Source organism: Xiphophorus maculatus, chromosome 24, assembly GCF_002775205.1.
Source record: "Xiphophorus maculatus strain JP 163 A chromosome 24, X_maculatus-5.0-male, whole genome shotgun sequence".
Taxonomy (NCBI): domain Eukaryota; kingdom Metazoa; phylum Chordata; class Actinopteri; order Cyprinodontiformes; family Poeciliidae; genus Xiphophorus; species Xiphophorus maculatus.
Window position 1 is genome coordinate 12,775,726 of NC_036466.1, and position 22,081 is coordinate 12,797,806.

The 22,081-nt window shown below is 42.1% G+C and overlaps 2 protein-coding genes and 1 long non-coding RNA gene across 4 annotated transcripts; all 3 read left to right on the top strand.

The window, feature by feature from the left end:
- The first annotated feature begins 2,226 nt into the window (after window positions 1–2,226).
- Window positions 2,227–4,142, top strand: LOC111607563. Its single transcript, XR_002752341.1, has 3 exons — window positions 2,227–2,603; window positions 3,644–3,838; window positions 3,999–4,142. It is a non-coding gene; the product is annotated as an uncharacterized LOC111607563 (long non-coding RNA).
- Window positions 4,143–4,812: 670 nt separating this feature from the next.
- On the top strand, window positions 4,813–7,739 carry LOC102225735 (insulin-like growth factor-binding protein complex acid labile subunit). Its single transcript, XM_005807373.2, has 2 exons — window positions 4,813–5,236; window positions 6,201–7,739. Exons 1-2 carry the CDS (start codon window positions 5,206–5,208, stop codon window positions 7,280–7,282), a joined length of 1,113 nt encoding a protein of 370 aa, XP_005807430.2. The 5' UTR covers window positions 4,813–5,205; the 3' UTR covers window positions 7,283–7,739.
- Window positions 7,740–8,893: 1,154 nt separating this feature from the next.
- Window positions 8,894–21,250, top strand: mfsd6 (major facilitator superfamily domain containing 6). 2 transcript variants are annotated; one of them, XM_023329602.1, is made up of 7 exons: window positions 8,894–9,155; window positions 10,013–11,477; window positions 13,811–13,908; window positions 15,054–15,215; window positions 15,290–15,388; window positions 16,144–16,433; window positions 19,720–21,250. In XM_023329602.1, the coding sequence occupies exons 2-7, from the start codon at window positions 10,015–10,017 to the stop codon at window positions 19,819–19,821; spliced, it is 2,214 nt and encodes a 737-aa protein (XP_023185370.1). In that variant the 5' UTR covers window positions 8,894–9,155; window positions 10,013–10,014; the 3' UTR covers window positions 19,822–21,250. The 2 variants fall into 2 exon arrangements, with proteins under 2 accessions (XP_023185370.1, XP_014327344.1); XM_014471858.2 differs by lacking the exon at window positions 19,720–21,250 and having other exon boundaries at window positions 16,144–16,647.
- The last annotated feature ends 831 nt before the right edge of the window (window positions 21,251–22,081 follow it).

Consider the following 22,081-nt stretch of genomic DNA (forward strand, 5'->3'; position numbering starts at 1 on the left):
GCATGAGAGGTCGATGAATAATGAACAGCGGCTTCATTTGGGCTCCTGTCGGCCTCCGCCACGGAGCAAACGTGGAGTTTAAGGAGAAACGACACAAGGAGCCGAGGTTAGCTGCAAAATGTCCACGTCTGTGCAGAAATACCCCGACACGTAATGTGTTTGTTTAAAAGCCTCCAGCCTGAGGGGCTCTGACACAGAAACGTCCAGACGAGAGAAACGAAGCCTGGAACACGACTGAAGGTGAGGAAGAAACAACCAGGAGATCCCAGACCTGATTCTATATCTGAAAAACCACAAGAAAGGATTTTTATCTTTACAGCACTGATATCTGTTAAACAAAACTGTTACCATTTATAAACATCAGAAAATGAAAAGAAAAGGTCAAAGGTCATTCAGTCTAAATCTGTTTCAGTTGAGAAAAGCGATTATAAAAACAAACTTTCTAAAACTTACTTTGATAAATGGATATTTGTGCTATTTTATGGATAAACTGAAAACTTTAAGCTTCAGAAACTTGTTTAATATGCAGGCTAGCAACTTTATTTTGCAAATATTATGACTTTATTCTCATAACTAGGAATAAATTAATCTGACCCAAACTCTGTCATGGTTTGGAGTTTTTCTCCTGTAATGAAAGAAATCATTTTAAAAAGTGATTTTAGTTTTTCTCTCAGGTTAAAATGTGTTTTTAGATCTGGAACAAACCGACTGTCTGGATGGAGAGTCTGGACTCTGATCGGGTCGGTTGGTGGATCCGATCCGATCCGATCCGTTCGGCTCCTTCACTCCATCTGAGATCCATCAGATCCACTTTCAGTGTTTCCACAAAACCTGCTGCAGCTGGACTCAACATGCAGCGTCTGAAAGGTCGCAGAGGACCTGCGTGTGTGTGTGTGTGTGTGTGTGTGTGTGTGTGTGTGTGTGTGTGTGTGTGTGTGTGTGTGTGTGTGTGTGTGTGTGTGTGTGTGCAGCTGCGGCACTCTGCCTTCGCCTCTGCTGACCTTTACTGAGTGTCGCTGCTGGACCTGCCGCCTCAGCGTGGCGCTCGGGTCGCGTCACGGATCGCATGTTTGACTGACGGCCTGCTCACACACACACACACCCTCACACACACACACACCTCTGTGTTGATGATCACAGTCGGCTCTGGATCAGAACCGGTTGCAGTTTGTGCAGTTGGGCCAACAGGTGCTGAAACATGCGGCTGTAATGCGGCTCTGTGTTTGTTGTGCCGACTCAACATGATGAGGCTGAATTATTCACAGATTCTCCTGGAAGCTGCAGAAGCTCCGCCTGACATAAAAGCTCTGGCGTCTCAGGGGCCGATCTCATGCTTGGCTGCAGAAAACACAGAGTGTGTGTTCAGGAGGGGGTGTGTGTGTGTGTGTGTGTGTCGTCTGCAGTGGAGAGCAGAAACACAACCTTGACCTAGATATCAAACCTGTGGAGAAAAGAAGAGGGAGAAGGAAACTGGTCTGGAGGTCATGACCTCCTGCTGCTGGTCTGATGGATCCACACTGACACAGACCACCGGAGACTCGGTGTGTGTCTCCAACACACACACATACACACACACACACACACACACACACACACACACACGCACACACACACACACACTTCATCAACCAGTTTCTTTATCAACTCAAACACAGGAGCCTCTCGAAGGGCTTCAGCATTAAACCAGTAATCTTTCACTCATCTGTCATTTTCTTCCAGTCCTTCCAGTCTGGCTCCAGACTTCCTGCTGGTTGATGATGGTCGGATCTGAAGTGAGTTAAAATGGGAGGAAACCAGAAGATCCCAGTGGAGCTGGTGATGATGAAGATGATGGAGTGATGATGGTTATTCTGATAAATGGGTTCACACCCACTCAGGGGTCTCTGGTAACGTGTGAGCTGCTGGGAACCAGTTCATGATGGTTTCTCTGTCTGGATAATGAGGTTTTATTTAGTCCAAGGCTTTTATTTTCTCGGGTCCAACTCTTAGTTTTTATTGTAATTGGAATTACTTTATTTTCTAGGAACAAATTTATTTATTTTAAAAGGTTTTTATTTTCTGCAGGAAGTTTTCTTTTCTTTTCTTGCTTCTCTTATGTTGATTTTAATTCATTCAGGAAATTATTTCCTTCCAGGATTTTATTTATGAACTTTAATTTTCTAAAATCAAATCAAAATTATTCAAACACATTTTAATATTCTTGGTTCCTGTCTGTCAGAGTGGTCGCCATGTTGTTTCTGATTCTGGTTTTCTGAAATCTGGGCCTTTATTTGATTCAGGCAAACAATGAATGGACCAGCTACATGTTTAGGACTTTACAGTAATAATAAACCAGATGTGTGTGTGTGTGTGTATGTGTGTGTGTTTTCTGCAGGGTCTCAGTCCTGACTGAGGGACAGGGACAATCTGTCCCCCCGCTCCGCCTCGGCTGCCAGGACGGATCCACGGTCAGGTGTGAACGGCCGTCACTGCTGCCGTCTCCCACTTTCACACGAACTGTACGAGTTTTCACACACTGCTGGTCAGCAGCGGGTCCGTCAGCAGATTGCAGCTGATCTGGGAGGACAGATGTTGCTGGATTGGCAGCTGCAGGTCTGGTTGAGGTAAATGAGGTTTGACTCATCAGATAAACTCATTTAGAAATAAATCCTGAAACATTTGGAAAAGATTGACTTATTTTGACTTGGTTTGAAGTTTCCTCTTGTTTTTTGGCGGCCTCTGTCGCCCCCTTCTGGTCACTAGTGCAAACTGCAGTTTGAATCCAGCACCTTTAAACATGGCGACCGGATCCTGGTTGTTTTCATCTCACAGATTTTAATTGATTATCAGTTTAATCTCTTATTTTCTTCATATTTACCATCAAAGGAACCTGGAAAGACCTGAAAATGATGGAAAACTTGTTTGCTTGTTGCTCTCGTCCACAATGGCTTTTAATAGTTTTTACTAAAAATCAAAAAGAACGAGCTATTGTATCTAAATTTAAATATAATAAAATAAAAAAGATGTTTTTTAAACAGATTTAAAAGTTATTTCTAAAGTATTATCATTGAAATAAGTAACATGCTTCCAGATCTGTTTCTGTCGTTAGATTATAATCTGATTTTTTTCTGTTCTACATAAAAAAAATTATTACAATAAAAAATTAATTAATGTCACATTTGTGACTCTAAAGTTTTGTTTGACTGACCTGAGAGCAAAAATGCCTTTTGATGCTTTGACCAACGGATCTGCAACATTTTCAGATCTAACAATAATCCAGTGTCAAGGTTTCGCTCCAGATTATTGGCAGAAAATGGTCCCTTTCAACACCTTGGCAGCAGAATATCAGGATGAAAAAGTGTCTTTAAGAATCAGGGCGATAAATCCAGTTAAGATCTGAAACCTGAGCCATGATCCAATGTTTTAAACCCTAATAAACCCGATCTGTCTGTGAACATGGCAGGATTTCCCAGTTTTCTGATAATCTCAGCAGAAGTGGAAAGTAATCCTGCTGTGCAGGGATTAGAGTCTTCATGGAGTCTGCAGCAGCTTTCATGTGCTTCAGTAACTCCATCTTACCTTAATCCTGCTGCTGTCTCATGATCTGACAGCTGCTGACACTCCACCCTGTAAACATCTGGACACATCTGGACTGTAAACACAGATTTGGACCAGCAGTGACGGCGCGGGGAGCGGAGACGGTTTGTGGATCATCAGTCGGACGCAGCGGTGAAACCGAACCCTGCAGACACCCAACACCCGAGAGAGGAAACTCCACAGTGGGTCTGCTGTCGACCCGGAGAGCTTCAGGCTGGAGTTCTGCTCTACATCAACCAGAACCGGTTGCCTAGCAACGGAGGTAAAACAAAACCCCAACGATGATTTAATCTGTATTCTGAAAAACTATGTTAAAGAAGTCTGACAGAATGCAGAGACAGCTTTATTATTATTATTATTATTATTATTATTATTAAAGTTTATTAAAATGTCATTTTATTCATTCATTCTCTCACAATCAGACCTTTGAGGACATCAGATCCTGATGTGACCCAACATGATCATGAGTTTGACTGGGACCAGTAACTCCAGTAACTCCAGTAACTCCAGTAACTTCACACTCCAGGGTTACTTGTGGAGTACCACAAGGTTCTGTGCTTGGCCCATTTCCGTTCAATAAATACACACTCATATGTAGAAATACATATATATATATATATATTTCTTTAGCTTTAGTTGGTTAAATGTTGAACAGTACTTGCTTTTTGAAGCTGACTGAAGGAAAAACTCCATGTCAGGTTATTTTAGACCCACATCCAGGCTTTGATTTGGTCGTTTAAACTCCTGCATTAAATATCCAGACTTCGTTTTGGAGTCATTACGCTCCAAAACAAGATGAGTTCTGGTGTCCCTCAAGGATGAGTTCTCAGCTCCTGTTTTCCCCTAAATTTACATTAAATCATGTAATTCATAATGAAAATATTTGGTATAACTTCTACAGTTGGTTTTAGATGACAGTGAAACCTAGAGATGCTACTTACAGCTTGTCTTTCTAAAATCAAACGCTAAGAATTTCAGTATTTATGATAGTTTTACGTATTTATTGTCATTCTTTTTGCGTGAAGTTTTGTTTTGTCTTTGTCCTGCAGCCTTGTCTTCTCTTCTAAGACAAATTTCTCCCACAGGAGACAAATAAATAATTTTCTTCTATTTTAAAAGTCTTATTTTGCACATTTCAAGTGGAAATGTTCATAAACGAGACTGCAGAACAATTGTTTAATTTGTGAAAGTTTCAATAAGATGTTTAGTTTAAAACTCTTTTAGAAAGTTGTTGCAGAGATTAATTTATCCATTGCTTTTGCAACTTTGAAGTTTTATTGATTGAAATCTGAGATCTTTCTCTCTTTAAATCACATTAAACTTCTCTAGCCTTTCTGTAACTAAACAATCTTGAAGAGAAATAAAGCAGGATATAAACACGCAATCAATGAAATCTTTTAATTCTCAGCTCCTGTCCCAGTTTCCTTCAATCTCTTAAAGCTGTCCTCTCTAACCCCTCCCACATGGCGCCGCCTGCCTGCCTGCCTGCCTGCCTGGTGAATAATTGACGAGCTCTCCCTCCTCTTTTCCGTCCTCTGCCATTGTCGCGTCGCTCGTCGGGTTCTCCGGCCGTGACAGGCCGCCCTCCCCCGCCTCCATCATGTCCAGTTTCCACCTGCTGCTGGGCGGATGGTGACAAACGGACCGGGAGCAGCTGCTGGTAAGACCTGAGGATTGTTTTATTGTTTTTGGGGAACAGAGGCTGGAAAACAGACGCAGCAGGAACTCTGGATCTTTTTTAATGTTTTATCTTTAATTGTTGATGATTTCTGGGTGTGAATTGTTGGATCTGTAAGAACTGCATCTAAATTAAACAATTTCTTGTCTTCCCTAAAGTTTTCCTATTTTAAGAAAACTTTTACCTGTAGATGAATAATCAGAAGCATAGCTCAGAAAAAAGATTTTTCTTGTTTTTCTAATCTTTCTCATTGATTTATTCCTTTATAAATCTGTTATAACTCTGAAACTCATCTGAATTCTTCTTTCAAAGGTTTTTGCCTCGTAATTCAGTCGAATCAGATTGAAGCTGGAGATGATTGGATGATTGGAGCTGAACATTTTCTAGTTAGAAAACTTGTTGCTTCCTGCAGATGGACTCAGATGATACTGGATGTTTTCACTCCATCTCCATTTAATGCAGTAAAAGAACAAACGTGTCTTCATCACCTGGTTGGAAAAAGTGTTTCGTATTACAGCTGGACTTTGATTTTCACCAATTTCTACAATGAATCTCCAATTTTATTAAAACCAGACAGTTTTCTGGTTGTTTCATTGAATTTTTATTGTTCTGAAAGATTTTAGTTTAATTTACAGATAAATCATCATCATAAGAAATCACTACATCATCTGCAAACGACAAACGTTCTATCTAAATAGCTGCTCAGAATCAGTGGCTGCAGAAACTCAGTTTGTTTTTATCTGCTGGTTGTTTCATATATTTCACTCAGATGAGACCAAACAAAGATCTTTGAATAATGCAGATTAAGTTCACTTTGATCCAGACGTCCTTTTAACAACAGGAGGGGACAAAACAACATTTTAGATTGTCAACAGGACTTAGTTGAGATAAGGTTTCTGATTTTGTCTCTTTTCTGTCCTAAAGTTTCATTTCTCTTGTTTCTGAGATCTCTCTGGAGTCATGAGGGACTTCCTGTTCGTCCTCCTGCTGGTCGCCGAGTCGTCCTGCGTGTTTCTGAACTGGACTTGTGATCGAAGCTGCGTTTGCCATGGAGACCTTAAGTTCACCACCTGCTCGCATGATGACCTCACCCAGCTTCCCGTCATGGTCCCGCCCTCCACCGAACTCCTGGACCTGTCCAACAACCTCATCTCCGTCGTCCCCAAACACGTCTTCAGCAGCAACCGCAAGCTGAGGGTTCTGCTGCTGCAGAACAACAACATCAGCCTGGTGGAGGACGGCGGCTTCGCCCAGCTGGAGTTCCTGCAGAAGCTGGACCTGAGCTGGAACCGGATCTCCGTCCTCACAGAGGGATTCTCCGTCGGCCTGACCTTCCTGCGGGAGCTGCAGTTGTCCCACAACCAGCTGACCGGCCTGGACAGTCGGAGTTTCCTCCACCTGGACGGCTTGCAGAGGTTAAACTTGACCAACAACAGCATCCAGAGCATGGAGGTGAGGTCGTTCTCCTCCATGAGCAGCCTGCGCCAGCTCCACCTGCAGGACAACCAGCTGACGTCTCTGCGGAGCGGCACCTTCTCTATGCTGCGCTCCCTGGAGGTCCTCAACCTCGCCGGCAACCAGATCCATGAGATGGAGTTAGTCGTGTTCAACCCGCTCACCAGCATGACCTTACTGAACCTGGCAGACAACCAGCTGTCCACCGTCTGCTTCAAGACCTTCCTGAACATCCACACCTACAGCACCCACATCCTGCTGCAGAGAAACCCCTGGAACTGCGACTGCGAGCTGCAGAGGGTTTTCCGGAAGCTGCGCAGCATCCAGAGGATCTTCCTGGACGATTACTACAACCTGACCTGCAGGGAGCCGTCCGTCCTGCACAACCACCGGCTGATGGAGGTGGACAGCGAGCTGTGCATTGCTGAGACCGTCACCGTGCTCATCATCACCATCACCGTGGTGATAACCGTGCTGGCCGCCATGCTTATGGGCGAGAGGAAGAAGAAGAAGAGGAGGAAGGGGCTGCACTGGACCCAGCAGAGGGAATTCTCGGATGACTCGGATTTCTGAAGCAAACTGGTTTATTTTCCTGGAAACTTTTACTGGATGTTCATTTACACCTAAAGTGAAACTCAGCGGTATTCGTTTGCCTTGAACTCTTGCTAATGCCGGTTCTTACATGGACAAGCCCCTCCCTCGGCGTTCTCCTAACCAATTACAATACAGGAAATCTAAATTCTTGGGGGGGTCAAAGGGCAGTGCAACCCTGCAGAGAGCCTGTAAAATTATCTCCATATTCATCCAGACTGAACAGAAACACCTTTCAAAACAGAGCTGATACTGTGGGACGATATGGATTTATTTTGTGATATTAATGTGATTACGATAAAAATTATGATTAAAAAACTAGTTTTCTACACAGGATATTGTTCTTGAAAACATTCTCATTTGTAATAGACTTATTCAGAACATAACTGACTTAAAATGTGTGATTCATTTCACTATAATTCACTCAATAAATGCATTTAATTGTACTTTTGAATTTACTCATTTATTGATATTCTTGTTGAACAAAAAGTGGAGAAAATAGCAAAAATAACATTTCTGATCATGTCCATGTGTTCACTTAATCAGTCCACAATTCAAACTTTCAGTTTTCCAAAATCCCAATAAAATTCAGAGAAGTTTGTGGCTCCATCGTGAAAACTTTCCAAGTCGTATGAGTGGATTCTGGTTCCCTCTGCAGGTGAAGAGGACTCACTGCATCTAGGATCATCTGATGTCACGAGGTCATTTGCTTTAAGCAGCTGGGTGTGGTTGTGCAGGTTTCCTGCAGGTTTCTGACGCCCTCCAGGAACATTTCCTTTTCACAGAAATCAGGAATGGCCACAGACCTGTTTCCACGCCTTTGCTTGGAGTCTAGACCATGCTCTTATGTAGGAGTTAAATACAAATGAAGTTGTGAAATATATGCAAAACGTCTCGAAATAGATCTGTTTTCATACACTTAAAAAAATCTATTGCTAAGAAACTCACTTTTAGTGATTTAATAACTTAAGGATTTCGGTGATTATCGTCTGTGAAATAACATTTAGAAAGAAAACCGGATTAAAATTAAATTAAACCGAATTTGTGTTTTTCTTACACGGTAAAACTAATTTACGGTGTAAATTGCCAGTATTTTCGGAGATACTGACAATAAAACCGTTTTGTTTCATTGTGACTCTGAAGCTGTCTGTGTGTATTTCATGCTTTCTGTCATTAAACATTTTCTCCCATTGATTCCTGGAGTGCAGAAGCTCAGATATTTGCGTAATTTGTCTCTAAAATCAGTCGCAGTTCTGCTTTCAGACGTAAATACAAAGGTTAATGGAAGTTTCCCTTTAATTGAGACAGCAGAGCCGGTTTTAGGCGTGTCGGTCCGAAATTTAAAGCGACAGAAATTAACTACTGAGACAACCGGATGTAGCTGATTTAATGCATTTATATGTAATTTTATCACTTTTATTGTTCATTTCTGAGCAGTGGGTTTAATTATTATTGTCTCCGCGTATTTGAACGAAATATTCATACAATATGCAGCTTTAAATGTGTTGACTATTTCAAATGTAAATAGTTGTGAGTTTTATTTTGAAGGAATTTTACCGGAAATTCCAAATGCTAGTGGCTAGCTTTGAGGCTGACGTCCGTTTCGGGACAGGTGGACTCTCCGGTTCGACGAGCCGCTGTTGTTCTCACAACAAAAGGGATCCGAACCGGAGAAACGTTTTAATTTCTCCACGGAACGCAAACATGGACACGCCGTCGCGAATTTAATCAGTTTTCACTCATTTTTAGTATTAATTTTAGCGGGTTTTGTGTGAAAACAATGTCCCAGGGACAACAGAGAAATTCCGGAAAATTCTGCGCAGTCACAGTTTAATGGGAGCAGTGACCTGAGCAGGTAAGAAAATCATGAGTTTGTCTTTGATTTGTTATTGGAGGCGAATTTATATGTTTAAACTAGACTTTTAATAGGAGAAAACTTGACATTAAGAGTCACTTCCTGTTTAACCACCTTATAAATCACTAACCGACCTTTTGTGAGGATTTGTCCGTAAATTCGTAATTTTTTTATTGATTTGAATCGCAGCATGTTGAAAATAAATGTTGTTTTACATCAAATGTCAGGTACTTCCGCATATGACCTCCAGTGACAGACAGGCGGTCCGCGGAACAACACAATGGGTCTGAACATCTGGTCCGAGGGCTTTCAAACGGTCCTACTATTTGAATTTTTTAGGCCCAAATTCAAATCAAAGATCAGAAAACTGACACGGAGTTGGTTTCTGGTTTATTTTATTGTTGAGTTGATCTGTGAAACACAAAAACGTTTTATTTTTAGTTTTTTTACACCTAAATTACATCAGAATCAAATCATCGTCCTAAGATTAAATCTGTTAGTAATACTTTGACCATGTTCAGCGAGAAATATTTAAAGAATCTGCTCCACAAGTTTAGCAGATTTCCATCTGTTGTGCCTGGAGGCGGTGGTCAGGCTTCATGTTTGAGCGAATGAAGAATGTGAGAACTGTTTAAAACTCTGATGTTCCTCTAGAGACGGTTATATTTCTAATCATATTGTTTTATGTCTGAGCTCAGTGTTGATGAATGATTTATCAGCCACAACAGATGATCTCCAGAAGGCTTTTAGTTTTCTTGTTGAGTTTCTGCTGGATCTCCCAACTCTTTATCATTTGGTTTGTAAAAACCAAACGTCCAGCCGTTTCTCATCCTCTTCCTCATTTTCTTATCTTCCAGATATGCCAGCTGACGACAAGGTTGCCATCCTGACGGACGATGAGGAGGACCAGAAGAGGAAGTATGTGTTGGCGGAGCCGTTTAACACCCTGTCCATGGCGCAGCAGGAAGGCGTGTCCACTCCGGCGCCGTCCGAGCCGCTGCCGGCGCCGCAGCCCGACCCGGTGGACTGCTGCGAGAGGATGTGTCTCCGCATCAACAGCCACCTGCTCATTTCTAAAGTCTTTTACTTCTTCTTCTACGCCGCCTACGGCTCGCTGCACCCCCTGCTGGCGGTCTACTACAAACAGCTCGGCATGTCGGCCAGTCGGAGCGGCCTGCTTGTTGGCATCCGGTACTTTATAGAGTTCTGCAGCGCCCCCTTCTGGGGCGTAGTGGCGGACCGCTTTAAGAAAGGGAAGGTGGTGCTGCTGTTTTCCGTCATGTGTTGGTTGGTCTTTAACTGTGGCATTGGGTTTGTCCAACCAGCGGAGATGAAGTGTGTTTCTATGACAACGGTTCCCCCACCGACCACCACTGTTCCTCCTGGGAACGTCACCGACCCGAGCAACTCCACCGACCACCCCAGAAACCGGCGGAGCGTCATGGAGTTCCCCAAAGTTCCTGAAGTCTGGCACAGTTCCTTCAGTATTCCCTACAGGCAACAACGAAGCATCGACAACTCGATGTCCATCAACGCCACTGAGGCTGCACCCAACACCACCCTACAGACCACCACCACCCCCCCGACTACAACCGCCAAGACGGACTACCACATCATCTACAACCAGGACCAGGTGGAGAACATCTTCCTGCTGATCCTCCTCGTCATCATCGTGGGCGAGTTCTTCAGCGCCCCCGCCGTGACCATCGTGGACACCGTCACCCTGCAGTACCTGGGGAAGGCCCGCGACCGGTACGGCCTGCAGAGGATGTGGGGGTCCCTGGGCTGGGGCCTGGCCATGCTGGCGGTGGGCATCTGGATCGACCACACGCACATCACCGTCCTGATCGACGGCATCGGCTGCATCCTGCCGGAGTACCGCCTGCACAACTACCGCCTCGCCTTCATCGTCTTTGGCGTGCTGATGGGCGTGGCCTTCATCGTGGCGACTCAGTTCTACTTTGAGAAGGGTGAGGAGTACCGGCAGGAGCTGCCGGAGGTGGTGGAGGACTCGGCGAGCGGCCAGGCCTCACCAGACTCCGGCTCGTCGGACCAGACTCCGGCAGTGTCCGAGGCCACGCAGGAGTTCCACTACGGCGACCTGCTGAGGCTGCTCTGCACGGTGCGCTACAGCTCCGTCCTCTTCGTCGCCTGGTTCATGGGCTTCGGCTACGGCTTCGTCTTCAGCTTCCTGTACTGGCACCTGGAGGACCTGAAGGGGACCACCACGCTGTTCGGGGTCTGCTCCATCCTCAGCCACATCTCCGAACTCGGAGCTTACTTCACCAGCCACAAGTTCATCGAGCTTGTTGGTCACGTCAGGTAGGAAACGCTCAACTTCTAACTCCATCTGTGTCTGATTGACGCTTTTTATACTACAGTCTGAAAATCCAACACTTTAGTCGACAAATCAACGGCGTCTGGAATCACGTCCCTCTGTTAATGACCCAAAAACCCAACATTGATGATGGCCTGAATAATTAATTGTGATTAATCGATTAAGTGATTAATTCACTTTTACTTAAAGTGAATCTTGTTTTTTATTTTGGGAAGAAAAGTGTAATTAATGCTGGAGGAAAACGATGCAGCTGATTGTTAAATTTCTCCAAACACCAAATGATTTCTAGATTTTTCTCCAGCTTAGTTTACCTGCTGCTTCTGGAAGAGCATGTTCTGTTCTGGTTGGTGAACATGTCTGCCTGATATTCAGTCCTGATGTGGAGAGATTCCCCACAGTGAGCCGTTGGCGGCGGCGGCGCGGATCCAGCAGCATCAGAACGCGGTTTTGTTCTGTGGCCGAGCGCAGAGACAAAGCTGCCATTGATGCTCCGGCTTTCCGTCCAGCAGGGACATCTGAGAGCGACGGGTTGGATTTCAGGCTGCAGCTCTCAGAACCGGGCCGTGGTTCTGCTCCGCTCTCTGGACCGGGTTTATAATGAGACGGGGAAATGATGAGGAAGTAACCTAATAAAACCCAGAAGCTCTGCTGAGCGACGCTGAAGAGACTCAAGTTAATCAATAACTGAAGCAGCTCTCTGTTTGTCTTCAAGCTGCACATTTCCACCATTTCTGTGTAATTAATGTCACATTTTTACCAATTAGTTATGATTTTTAATGTTTATTTTAGTAATTCTTTACTCTGATGATAAATTAATTGGGTAAAAAAATTGACACTTTCCACAGATTTGACCACCTTTTTTTTTTACAGTATTAAAAAAGCTAATAATTCAAATCCTTTTTAAAATAAGAACATAAACATTTTATTGCCTGAATTTAATAACATGGCTTCCCTTTAGTGTGAGCCTCATCATTTTATCTTTTGCAATAATTGATTAATAACTGAATAGGGAAAAGATTTTTATTTATTTTTTTACAGAACCTAAACTTATGCCAGCTTGTTTTTTATCTTAAATATAAGTGTACATGTTTTCTCTTTATTAATGCTCTGAGTATCTCAGCACATAATCCAGTAACAATTAATCAATTAAAAAATTAGTTGACTATTGTTTTAGTAGTCAATTAATCAGATTAACTGTTTCTTTCCTGGTGTTCAATTTGTCAGCAGCAGTTGTTGTCGGCCGCAGTTTCAGTACCGCCTGTAGACGTTACCACGACAACAAACGATGTCTGAGATTGTACTTCAGTAAAAAAAAGGCTTCATTATCTGTTTGTCAGCTAGAAGCGTGTTTTTGATTCAGCAGCTCCTCTGAGTGAGAATCTGAAACCAACATGAGGTTCAGTCGGATCAAAGCCGCTGCATGCAGAGTTTCCGGACGCAGTTAGAAACAGAAACTGCGCCCCAGTTTCCTCCCTGCACCTCCTCTGGCCTGAAACAGAAAACATGTTTCTCCTCCTCACTTCACAGACTCACTTCAAAGCAACCAGTAAATATTTATAAAGTTTAACTGGTGAAAACATTTAGTAACTTTTCTGCAAGATAAAGGAGCTTAATGTATATAAAAAATCCAAGTTCCACTGGCAGATTATTTATATTTCAGTGTCATGTGAAACAATCTGCTAGAGGAAATAGTACCTTTTTATTAATATTAAAGAATAATTTACAAAAATCCTGTTTTTGCTGAAACAAGTTGTATTTGCAGTAGAAACTAAACCAAACGCAGTTGGTAAGGTTTTTCAGTGTTCAGATGAACTGGTTGAGTCAGTTTTAATTTCTGACTCTGAATAAATTGCATAAAAATGACAAAAGTTTACACATATGCAGACTCTGTCTTGACTTTTGCAGCTCAAAGTGAAGTTTTGTTCTTCAGAGTAATTTGATTGTCAGTGAAAGGCTCATCTTGAGCTCTTCCTGTCTCCAGATCAGCGTTTATTGGTGCGATAAAACAAACTCTGGGATCACATCCAGAGCGTCTGTCAGCTGTTGACTCTGAATCAGATCTGCTTGTTTGCCGTCTGTCCCTTATTACCTGGTTTTAGTTTGCATGAACTGCGGTTTGTTCATAAAGTCTTGATTGAAGTAGAGTCATGTGTTGCTGCTTATGAAGACGTCTGTCATCTGTGTGTGTGTGTGTGTGTGTGTTTGCAATAAAACCTCCATGAACAAACGGTGAAGTAATCCCATCACGAGCTGCAGGATGTGATGGGTGTGAACCAGTGAGTCACTGTGGATCCGTCTGTCTGTCCGTCTCCCTCAGGGTTCTGTACATCGGCCTGGCCTGCAACACGGCGCGCTACCTGTACATCTCCTACCTGGAGAACGCCTGGATCGTCCTGCCCATGGAGGTCCTGCAGGGTGAGTCGGGGCGGGGTCAGCCTGTGTTTACCCAACAGGACGTTTATCAGGCGGTGACTTGGTCAACAGCAGCGGAGCAGGATCTTCTCAGGAAGCAGAAAGCAGACACGCCTCATGGCAGCAGACGCTGAGGCAACATCAGTTTACACAGGAGGCCAGTTTTAAAGGAGACCTGCCTGCAAAATTCACTTTTTGAATGTTTTTATACTTTTATTTGGGTTTTGTTGACTTACCATCCAGAAACCACTGGCTGCTTTCCTATTGGCTGTGCAGAAGGCTTTACTAATGCTTTTCAAAGATGAACAGTCCTATAATTGTGCATCTACTTGCAGCCATTTTCATGTGTAAGTGTAAATATTGAGTTGGGGGCGTGGCCAGCAGCAGCTCATTTAGATTTAAAGAGACAGAGGCTCTAAAACAGCTCAAATCTGATTATCTAAGAATTATTTTGTTCTAAAAAATGTAATGAACATGTTTTCTGTCCTAACCTGTTTAAGGAAGCAGAGTAGGCCAGTTGATGGATGTACTGAAGGGAGCTGAAAGCGGCTCCCTGTGGGACGCCACAGGAAACGAGCAGGTGGCGTAAACGTGAGCAACCGGCTCTTAAAGGGCCACCGTCTCTTTGTGGTGACATGAAGCAGCACCTTGTAACTGTAAACAGGAAGTAGAGCTCACAAGGAACTGAAAAGTTGAAACCAGGGGGGTTCAAAGTGCAGCCCGGGGGCTCATTTGTGGCCCTTGGAACGATTTCATGTGGCCCTTCATCACAATTCAAAAATATCCTAAATTTGCATTGTCAGTTCAGGCAGCAGATGCAGATTTAAAAACGATGTCAGGTAAAATTTTCACTGCCTCTAGAAAAAGTTCAGACAATTTGAGATGTTAAAATGGAAACACAAAATATTCATCCAGGTTTTTACTTTTAATTTGATTTAGTTTCTTATGAAAAAGACCCTGAGCGTCCAGTGATGATTACTGAAATGCAGACTTTGTTTAATAAACTATTCAAATATAATCAATTAGAATATAAAATAAAATCAACTGGAAAAATGTAGAATATTGTTTGTTGTTGTTTTAAATCCTGCAAAACCGTCTGAACTGTGTTTCTTGTTTTGTGACGTCCGGCCCGTCCGCTGTGTTTCCAGGAGTGACCCACGCCTCGGTCTGGGCCGCCTGCATCTCCTTCCTGAGCGCCGCCGTCCCCCCGGCGCTCAGGACGTCGGCTCAGGGGATCCTGCAGGGCCTCCATCTGGGCCTGGGCCGGGGCTGCGGCGCCATGGTGGGCGGCGTGTTCGTCAGCTACTTTGGTGAGAGACTCTGACCGCGTGGAAGTGACCGATCAGAGATGTGATCGATTTAACTGTTGATTTGCTTCCTGCAGGCGCTGCGGCCACATTCAGAGGAATCGGCATGGCCTCCCTGGTCATCCTCCTCATCTTCTCCTTCATCCAGTGTCTGACCGGAGAGATCGAAGGGAAAGGTGACAGAAAACAAGACACATTTAAACAAAAAACACATTTATTTCTGTAAAATCGGGGTTTGTGCAGGTGGTTTAAATCCTTAAAAAGGCTTGAATTCCATGTAGGCATTTGAAAAGTCCTTGAAAGAGTTTTAAATTCAAGCTGCACAGATTGGTAGTGAAGTGAAATCTAACATTTGATTAATAACCTACATTTGGAAAACATTTACAGATTTATGAAGATAATAAAAAAACATTTTTATTACTGTTTGAAGTTAAATCAGATGAAACTTTTCTTACTTTGGTCAGTTAAAAAAAATTATTTCTATTTGCTAAATGACAGAAAACATGGAAAGAGAAAAGAGATTTTTTTATTTTTGTAAATTTCTCAAACCAGAATATACAGAAGTAAAATATTACCACAAAATATTAAGAGCAGTAATAGAAGAGGTGATGTAAACTCTTTATTGGGTTTATTTTTATGTGTTTATGGTGCTGGAAACGTTTTAAAACTGACCTTGAAAATGTTTGAATTTTACTGTGTAAAAAATGTAGAAACATTTTAAAATATGACAAACATCCTGATGCAGGTAAACGGAAAACACAGCAAACATGTTTGGACAGGTTGAAGGAGAAAGAAAATAATAAATTACTTACTACTAACCATGTTTGCAGAAAACTGATTTTAAGTGACTCAGAAGCAACTTTAAGATGTTTTTTCTGTTAATATTTTAACAACAAAACTGTAAACAGATGTTTTATTTGTTTTTCTTCAGAGGACAGGATTCTGGCGGAGAACATCCCGGTTCCCTCCAGTCCGGTCCCCATCGCCACCATTGACCTGGTCCAGAGCCAGAGCGCCCCCGGCAGCCCGGTGGCGCCTCGGCCGGTCGCCACGGCGCCCGTCAGGAAAACCAAACACCAGGAGGACCAGGAGGACGTGACCAGGCCGGCCTGGATGCTCTCCGGCGCCCCCTGGGTCACCATCGCCTTCGCCCTGGTCCAAATCAGAGAGATGATGAACATGAAGAACAGCGCCCCCCCTGCAGAAAATCAGCCACTGCAGGTGAACACCAACACAGTGTTCAGCACATCAGCCAGACACCAGAGTGTATTCACCATAAAACTGCAGCCAGAGAGGAGAAAGATGCCAGTTAACCTTCATATAGAGCAATAATATTTAATAAACTACATGCAGTGGTAGTTAGGGTGATGTCTGTATGTCTGTCCAAATGATGAACAATAAAGTATTTTAATTAAAGACCTAAAAGCTTCTGTTACCTCCAGCTGCATGTTTGTTTCATTCACTGATGCTAATTTCATTTTTTGGAGGATTAAGTGAACATGATGAGCTAAAGTTTGTAATTCAGACTTTAGCACTAAAAGTTGAGGATTGTTTTTAGTTGCCAACCTGATAGAAACAGAACAAAAAGTTTCTTCTATTTAGTTTCTACATTTAGTCATGAAACTCCTGACATCTTGAGTCTTTATTTTATTTCAGTTTTTCCTTCTTGTTCTGTGAATTATCCTGTTTTTAACTTTTTGTTTTCCACTAAACCTTCATCTGTTATCTACTGATGCATCTGTTGCTACGGAAACGTTTTCACCTTTTAATCACTTTATCACCACAAACTTCAGGGTATTTCATAAGCAACAGACCAACAGGAAATACTTTACCACCAGAAATCTTAAAAGTGTGGCATACATTTGTATTCTGCCCTCATTAACCAGCTTCTTCCCCAAATAAAAAACAAACTGACCTGAAAACAGGATGTCCACACATCCTTAAAGTCTTCAATGTATGTATTTAAGGCCTTAAAAAGTCTTAAAATGTGTCTAATGCCAGAAAGTTTTGATCAGGAGCTGAATGTGACTCTGAGAAGCTGATAAAACCCAGAAGTTTGTGGTGTTATGCTAACGTCTGTAGCAGCAGAGCTAGCAGAGCTAACGTAGCCACTGTGTGACTGTTTCCATGTTTCTTCTTCATGGTTTAATTTTCACTAACCAGACTCTTCCTCCTCTCATCGGCTGCCTGCAGAAAGGTGAGGCGTGTTGGTGGAAAACTACCGTGTGCAGGGTGGCGGCGGGCTGGCGTGTGTGGGTGTGTGTGGGTGTGTGTGGGCGTGTCTCTGCATGCAAACGTCTAACACATCTGATGGATGATGTCTGGGGTACGCCTTCATGTTTTGCTCACTGCTGACGTCAGGATGGGTTAGCTTGTTGCTTCTTAGACATTTTTCTTGCTAGCTGGTTCCAGAACCTTCCTGTCGGCTCAGGCAGTCGGTCCGTCCGTCCGTCGCTCTGTTCTGTGAAACATCTTCTGAATACCAGAAACGCTGAGTCAGCATTAAGTTCACGTGAATCGGAGCAAAACCAGGCAAACAAGACCTGGAGCTCTGGGTGAGGTCATGACGAGGATACGGAGACGAACGCTAAAAGGAGAACAATGAGCTCTTCAAAAATAAAGCAGAACTAGTTATATAATAACACAAAACAACTGAAGGGAGTCTGGCTCCGTTCTTTTCACATGAGAAAACATAAAAACCAAAATGACAGACAGGAGTCGATCACTGGGAGCGTTTTGTTCTGCCAGAGAACAAATGGAGGATTTAACCTGGTTCAGGAGAAAAAACTGTTTAAACTAAACATGTTTAGTTTAAATGGTTAGTTTAAACTAGTTTAGACTAGTTTAGACTAACTATTTAAACTAGTTTCTGAAGGTTCCTGTTTACAGAACAGGAACCTTCAGAAAGAAAAAGCATAAATCAGACTAGAGCTGAAACAATTAATCACAATTAATCAATTATTAAAATAATCAACTAATGTAGTAATCGATTAATCATTAACTCTGGAGTAAATAAGATGCTTAATTACTGCAGTCAAAGCCGTAATTAAGCCAAAACTGGACAAAAAATCAAAACATTTTCATCAATAAATCTGATCGACCCAGAAATCTTTATAACTTCATGTGAGAAATTTAATTATTTGCATCTTTTATAAGCCTTCCAATGAAAATATGCAGAATGAAAACATCTTTTATGCGATCAATCACCAGAATAATTGATTACTAAAATAATTGATGCAACCTTAATATTTATTTTCTAAATTTATTGAGAACAAAGACGCTCCAAAGTCAGATTTCTCATTTTGAACAGAAGCTTAAAGACTCGTCCTCCTGCAAGGCAGAACTTCCAGTTGCATGATGCTGCCACCACCGTGCTTCTCTGTGGTTTCACCCCCTCTAGTGGTTTGTTCCAATCAGACTTATTGAAGTCATAACAGTAAAGTTGAACTGGTTTCTTACATCAGGACTCTTTCTGGGAGACGTCAGTTTTTCTACTGAACAGAGGAAATTAGAAAAAAGGGAAGAAATAAAAAGTTTGTCCCAAACTGAAGAAAACTCTGATTTAGTTAAAGAGGAAACAAAAAGGTTAAAATAACTAAGTACACACAACAAAAACAAAATAAAAGGGTCTTAAAATGTTCTATAAAGTTACTAAATTAATACAGAATAAGAAAAAAAGAGACAAAAACAAAATGAAAAAGTGATGGAAAATAAAAAAAATCTAAACTCTTGGAATAATAAATAACATTAATAATTACAAGATTGAAAATAAGATGGACTGTGACATAATAGTGATAGGTTTATTGGTTTCTGACAAACTTGTATTATTATCAATATATTACATTTTCCGGGATCATGTCTCATCGCTCGGCCTTATTGATAGTTAATAATAATCCAATAATTCTGCATCATGTTTGGGTTTGAACGGCTGGAATGAATCAGGTTGGTTGATTGTGATGAAGCTGGAGCAGAAACGCCCCTCAGATCCTCCTCCTCATCATCATGTGATGAAGCTGGAGCAGAAACGCCCCTCAGATCCTCCTCATCATCATCATGTGATGAAGCTGGAGCAGAAACGCCCCTCAGATCCTCCTCCTCATCATCATGTGATGAAGCTGGAGCAGAAACGCCCCTCAGATCCTCCTCCTCATCATCATGTGATGAAGCTGGAGCAGAAACGCCCCTCAGATCCTCCTCATCATCATCATGTGATGAAGCTGGAGCAGAAACGCCCCTCAGATCCTCCTCCTCCTCATCATGTGATGAAGCTGGAGCAGAAACGCCCCTCAGATCCTCCTCCTCATCATGTGATGAAGGCCCGTTGGGGCAGACTGAGTGATGGTTTGGTGCTGGATTATTTACCTGGTCTGAGTTGGATTGTGCCGTGTTCTTCCAGGGAGACGGGTTCTAGTAGCTGCTGGTTTGTGTTTGTTGTTTTGCTCTGGCGCCCCCTGCAGGAAGCGCCCACCTTCCAGCCGCCGTCATCCTGTTTTCCTCTCGTTGCCAGGCTCCTAGCGGCCCGGCGGCGGCCGAGTACGAGGCGGTGACCACGTCCCAAGGAGAGCAGAGCCAGGAGCCGGAGTCCGCCGGCCCGGATCCTCCTGAATGAAGTGTTAAACATCAACACCAGACTATAAACACCGTATTTATATATTTATGTAAAATCTCACTTAAGTTATTGGAGGTTTTTCTCTTTTGGTTCAGTTTTTCCAGCAGTAACTTGAAGCGGAGGTGCTTGTTGTGGTTTAAACTCCTCCAGGTGAATAAATCCAACCCACCTTCTCCTCCCTTTGCACTGTATTTACTGCCGCTGGACTGTGAAGGACGTTCACATGGAAATGTGCTTCTTCCTGGAAGATGTTTCAGTTAATTCATCTGGGTCGTATTCAACCTTTAAAGGAAGTGATGAAAAGAGGATTAACGGTTTTGTTTTTCTGCAGACTGGCTGCTAAAAACACCAAACTGGTTTCAACCTACTGGTTGGATCATGGATGCTAATTTAATACTTTATACGACTTTGTTCTTTTTTGCTAATCAATAATGTGAGTTCTGACCTTTAATCGCTGATGAAGCAGTTTGGCTGCAGGCCTGAAAATATAAAAATCTGACCAGGATGTTTCAACCTGTGGTGATTTTCCTCTGAGTTAAAATGAAAAACACTTTGTGCTTTTTCTAGACTGGGGTTCTGTGGAGTAGCTATGAGTCGTCACTATTTTACCTGCTGCAGACTCCATTTTATCCATTCATTCCTGATTTAAATGATCCTAGAAGAGGAAGAGGAAGAAGACTGCTGGCTGCGTTTAACTTCATAAAAACAAATCAAACTGGAAGATGTTTAAACATTTACATGTTTGGAGCGAATCTGTGCTGAATCCATCCTCACTGTGATCCTTCCAGGTGTTTTCTGACATATTTCCTTATTAGAACTGAAGTAAACTGTGGATAGCAAACATAAGAAAGGTTCATTAATTTGGCTTTTGGGAGAAAAAGTGCCTTAGCTGATTTTTTTTTTAAAGGACAAATAAATCAAGTAGATGAGACAGTTTAGTGAATAATAAATCAAATTTAGTGGCAAAGCATAAAAATGTATTAAATATGAGCAGAAATTTCTCTAAAATCAGATTTTTATGCATCCAGACCTGCAAAAAACCAACTAATAATCTAACTGAGTTTTTCAGAGTTCATCACTTCTTTTAAAACTTTCTTTTTGCCTTTGTAGACAAAGACTGACTTATTTTCTGCATGTTTGTATATAAAAGCACACCGGAGGAGCTGTGAAGAAGAAGAAGTGCCTCTTTTTTATTTAAAGCTTCTTTCTGTAAGTCAGGAGCAGCAGAGACCTTTACTGTTTCACTCCCACTGAGGAATCTGCGTCTTTAACGTACCGATATTCTCACCCTGCAGACAAACGCAGCTTCCTGTTTGATTTTCTTGCCAAATGATTCCCAGTATTCAGCGTTTCTGTGGAGGAAAGCCTTAAGATGAAGACTGTTTACTTACTTGGTGTACAGAGGAATAAAAGACATTTTAAAACTCTGCTTTTGACTCTGTTTTTTTCTGTTACTCTGATTTGCAGAATTGTTTTAATCCAACAACATCTTGCATGATGTGTAGGATTTTCAGATAAAAACATTTCAAATCCTCATGAAAAAATTACTTTTTGCTTCCACAAGGGTCCAACTCCTGCACTCTGATGGAATTATTATGAGTCCATAACAAGTTTTACGTCTGTAGTCCAAAATAATCTGCTGCTGAAAACCTTTAAAATTTTCCTTTTCACATAAAAATTGAAAGAAATTTAAGGGTAAATGGCCAGAGATCAGTCAGTAATCATGTGGTTAGAAAGTAAAGCGTAACTTAAGCACAACACTTTGTAGGAGCTAAAATAAGTTTTCATTTTTTTTTATTTTAATGTTTGATTAACGTTCACAGATTCAACATTAATTATAAAAAAATTTTTGTTTTTTCTACGTTTCTGATTTCTGTGGCAGAGAAAATAAGTATTAAACACATCCATGTTATCATATTTCTTACTGATTTTATCCACACATACAAACAACTAAAATGTTCCATAAATAAGTTTCAGAAACGGCTGAAATGAGCCACCTGTCAGAGCTGATGAGCAGCAGCTGCTCCAGGATCTGATTCCTCCAGAAACCATCCAGCTCCAATCAGAGGTGAGAAACTAAATTAAACCTTAAATCTGTTAGAATCAGAGGAGAAGGTGGAGCTTTAAGGAGATGGAAAGATACTTTCTCTTCTTCTAAAATAAAACAAACTCTTATTTAACGTTCATTAGCGGTTGGCAAGTAACAGTCTCTCAACGTGCTTCCATAGTTACAGCGGATGCAGTTCCGATGCGCCGCCAC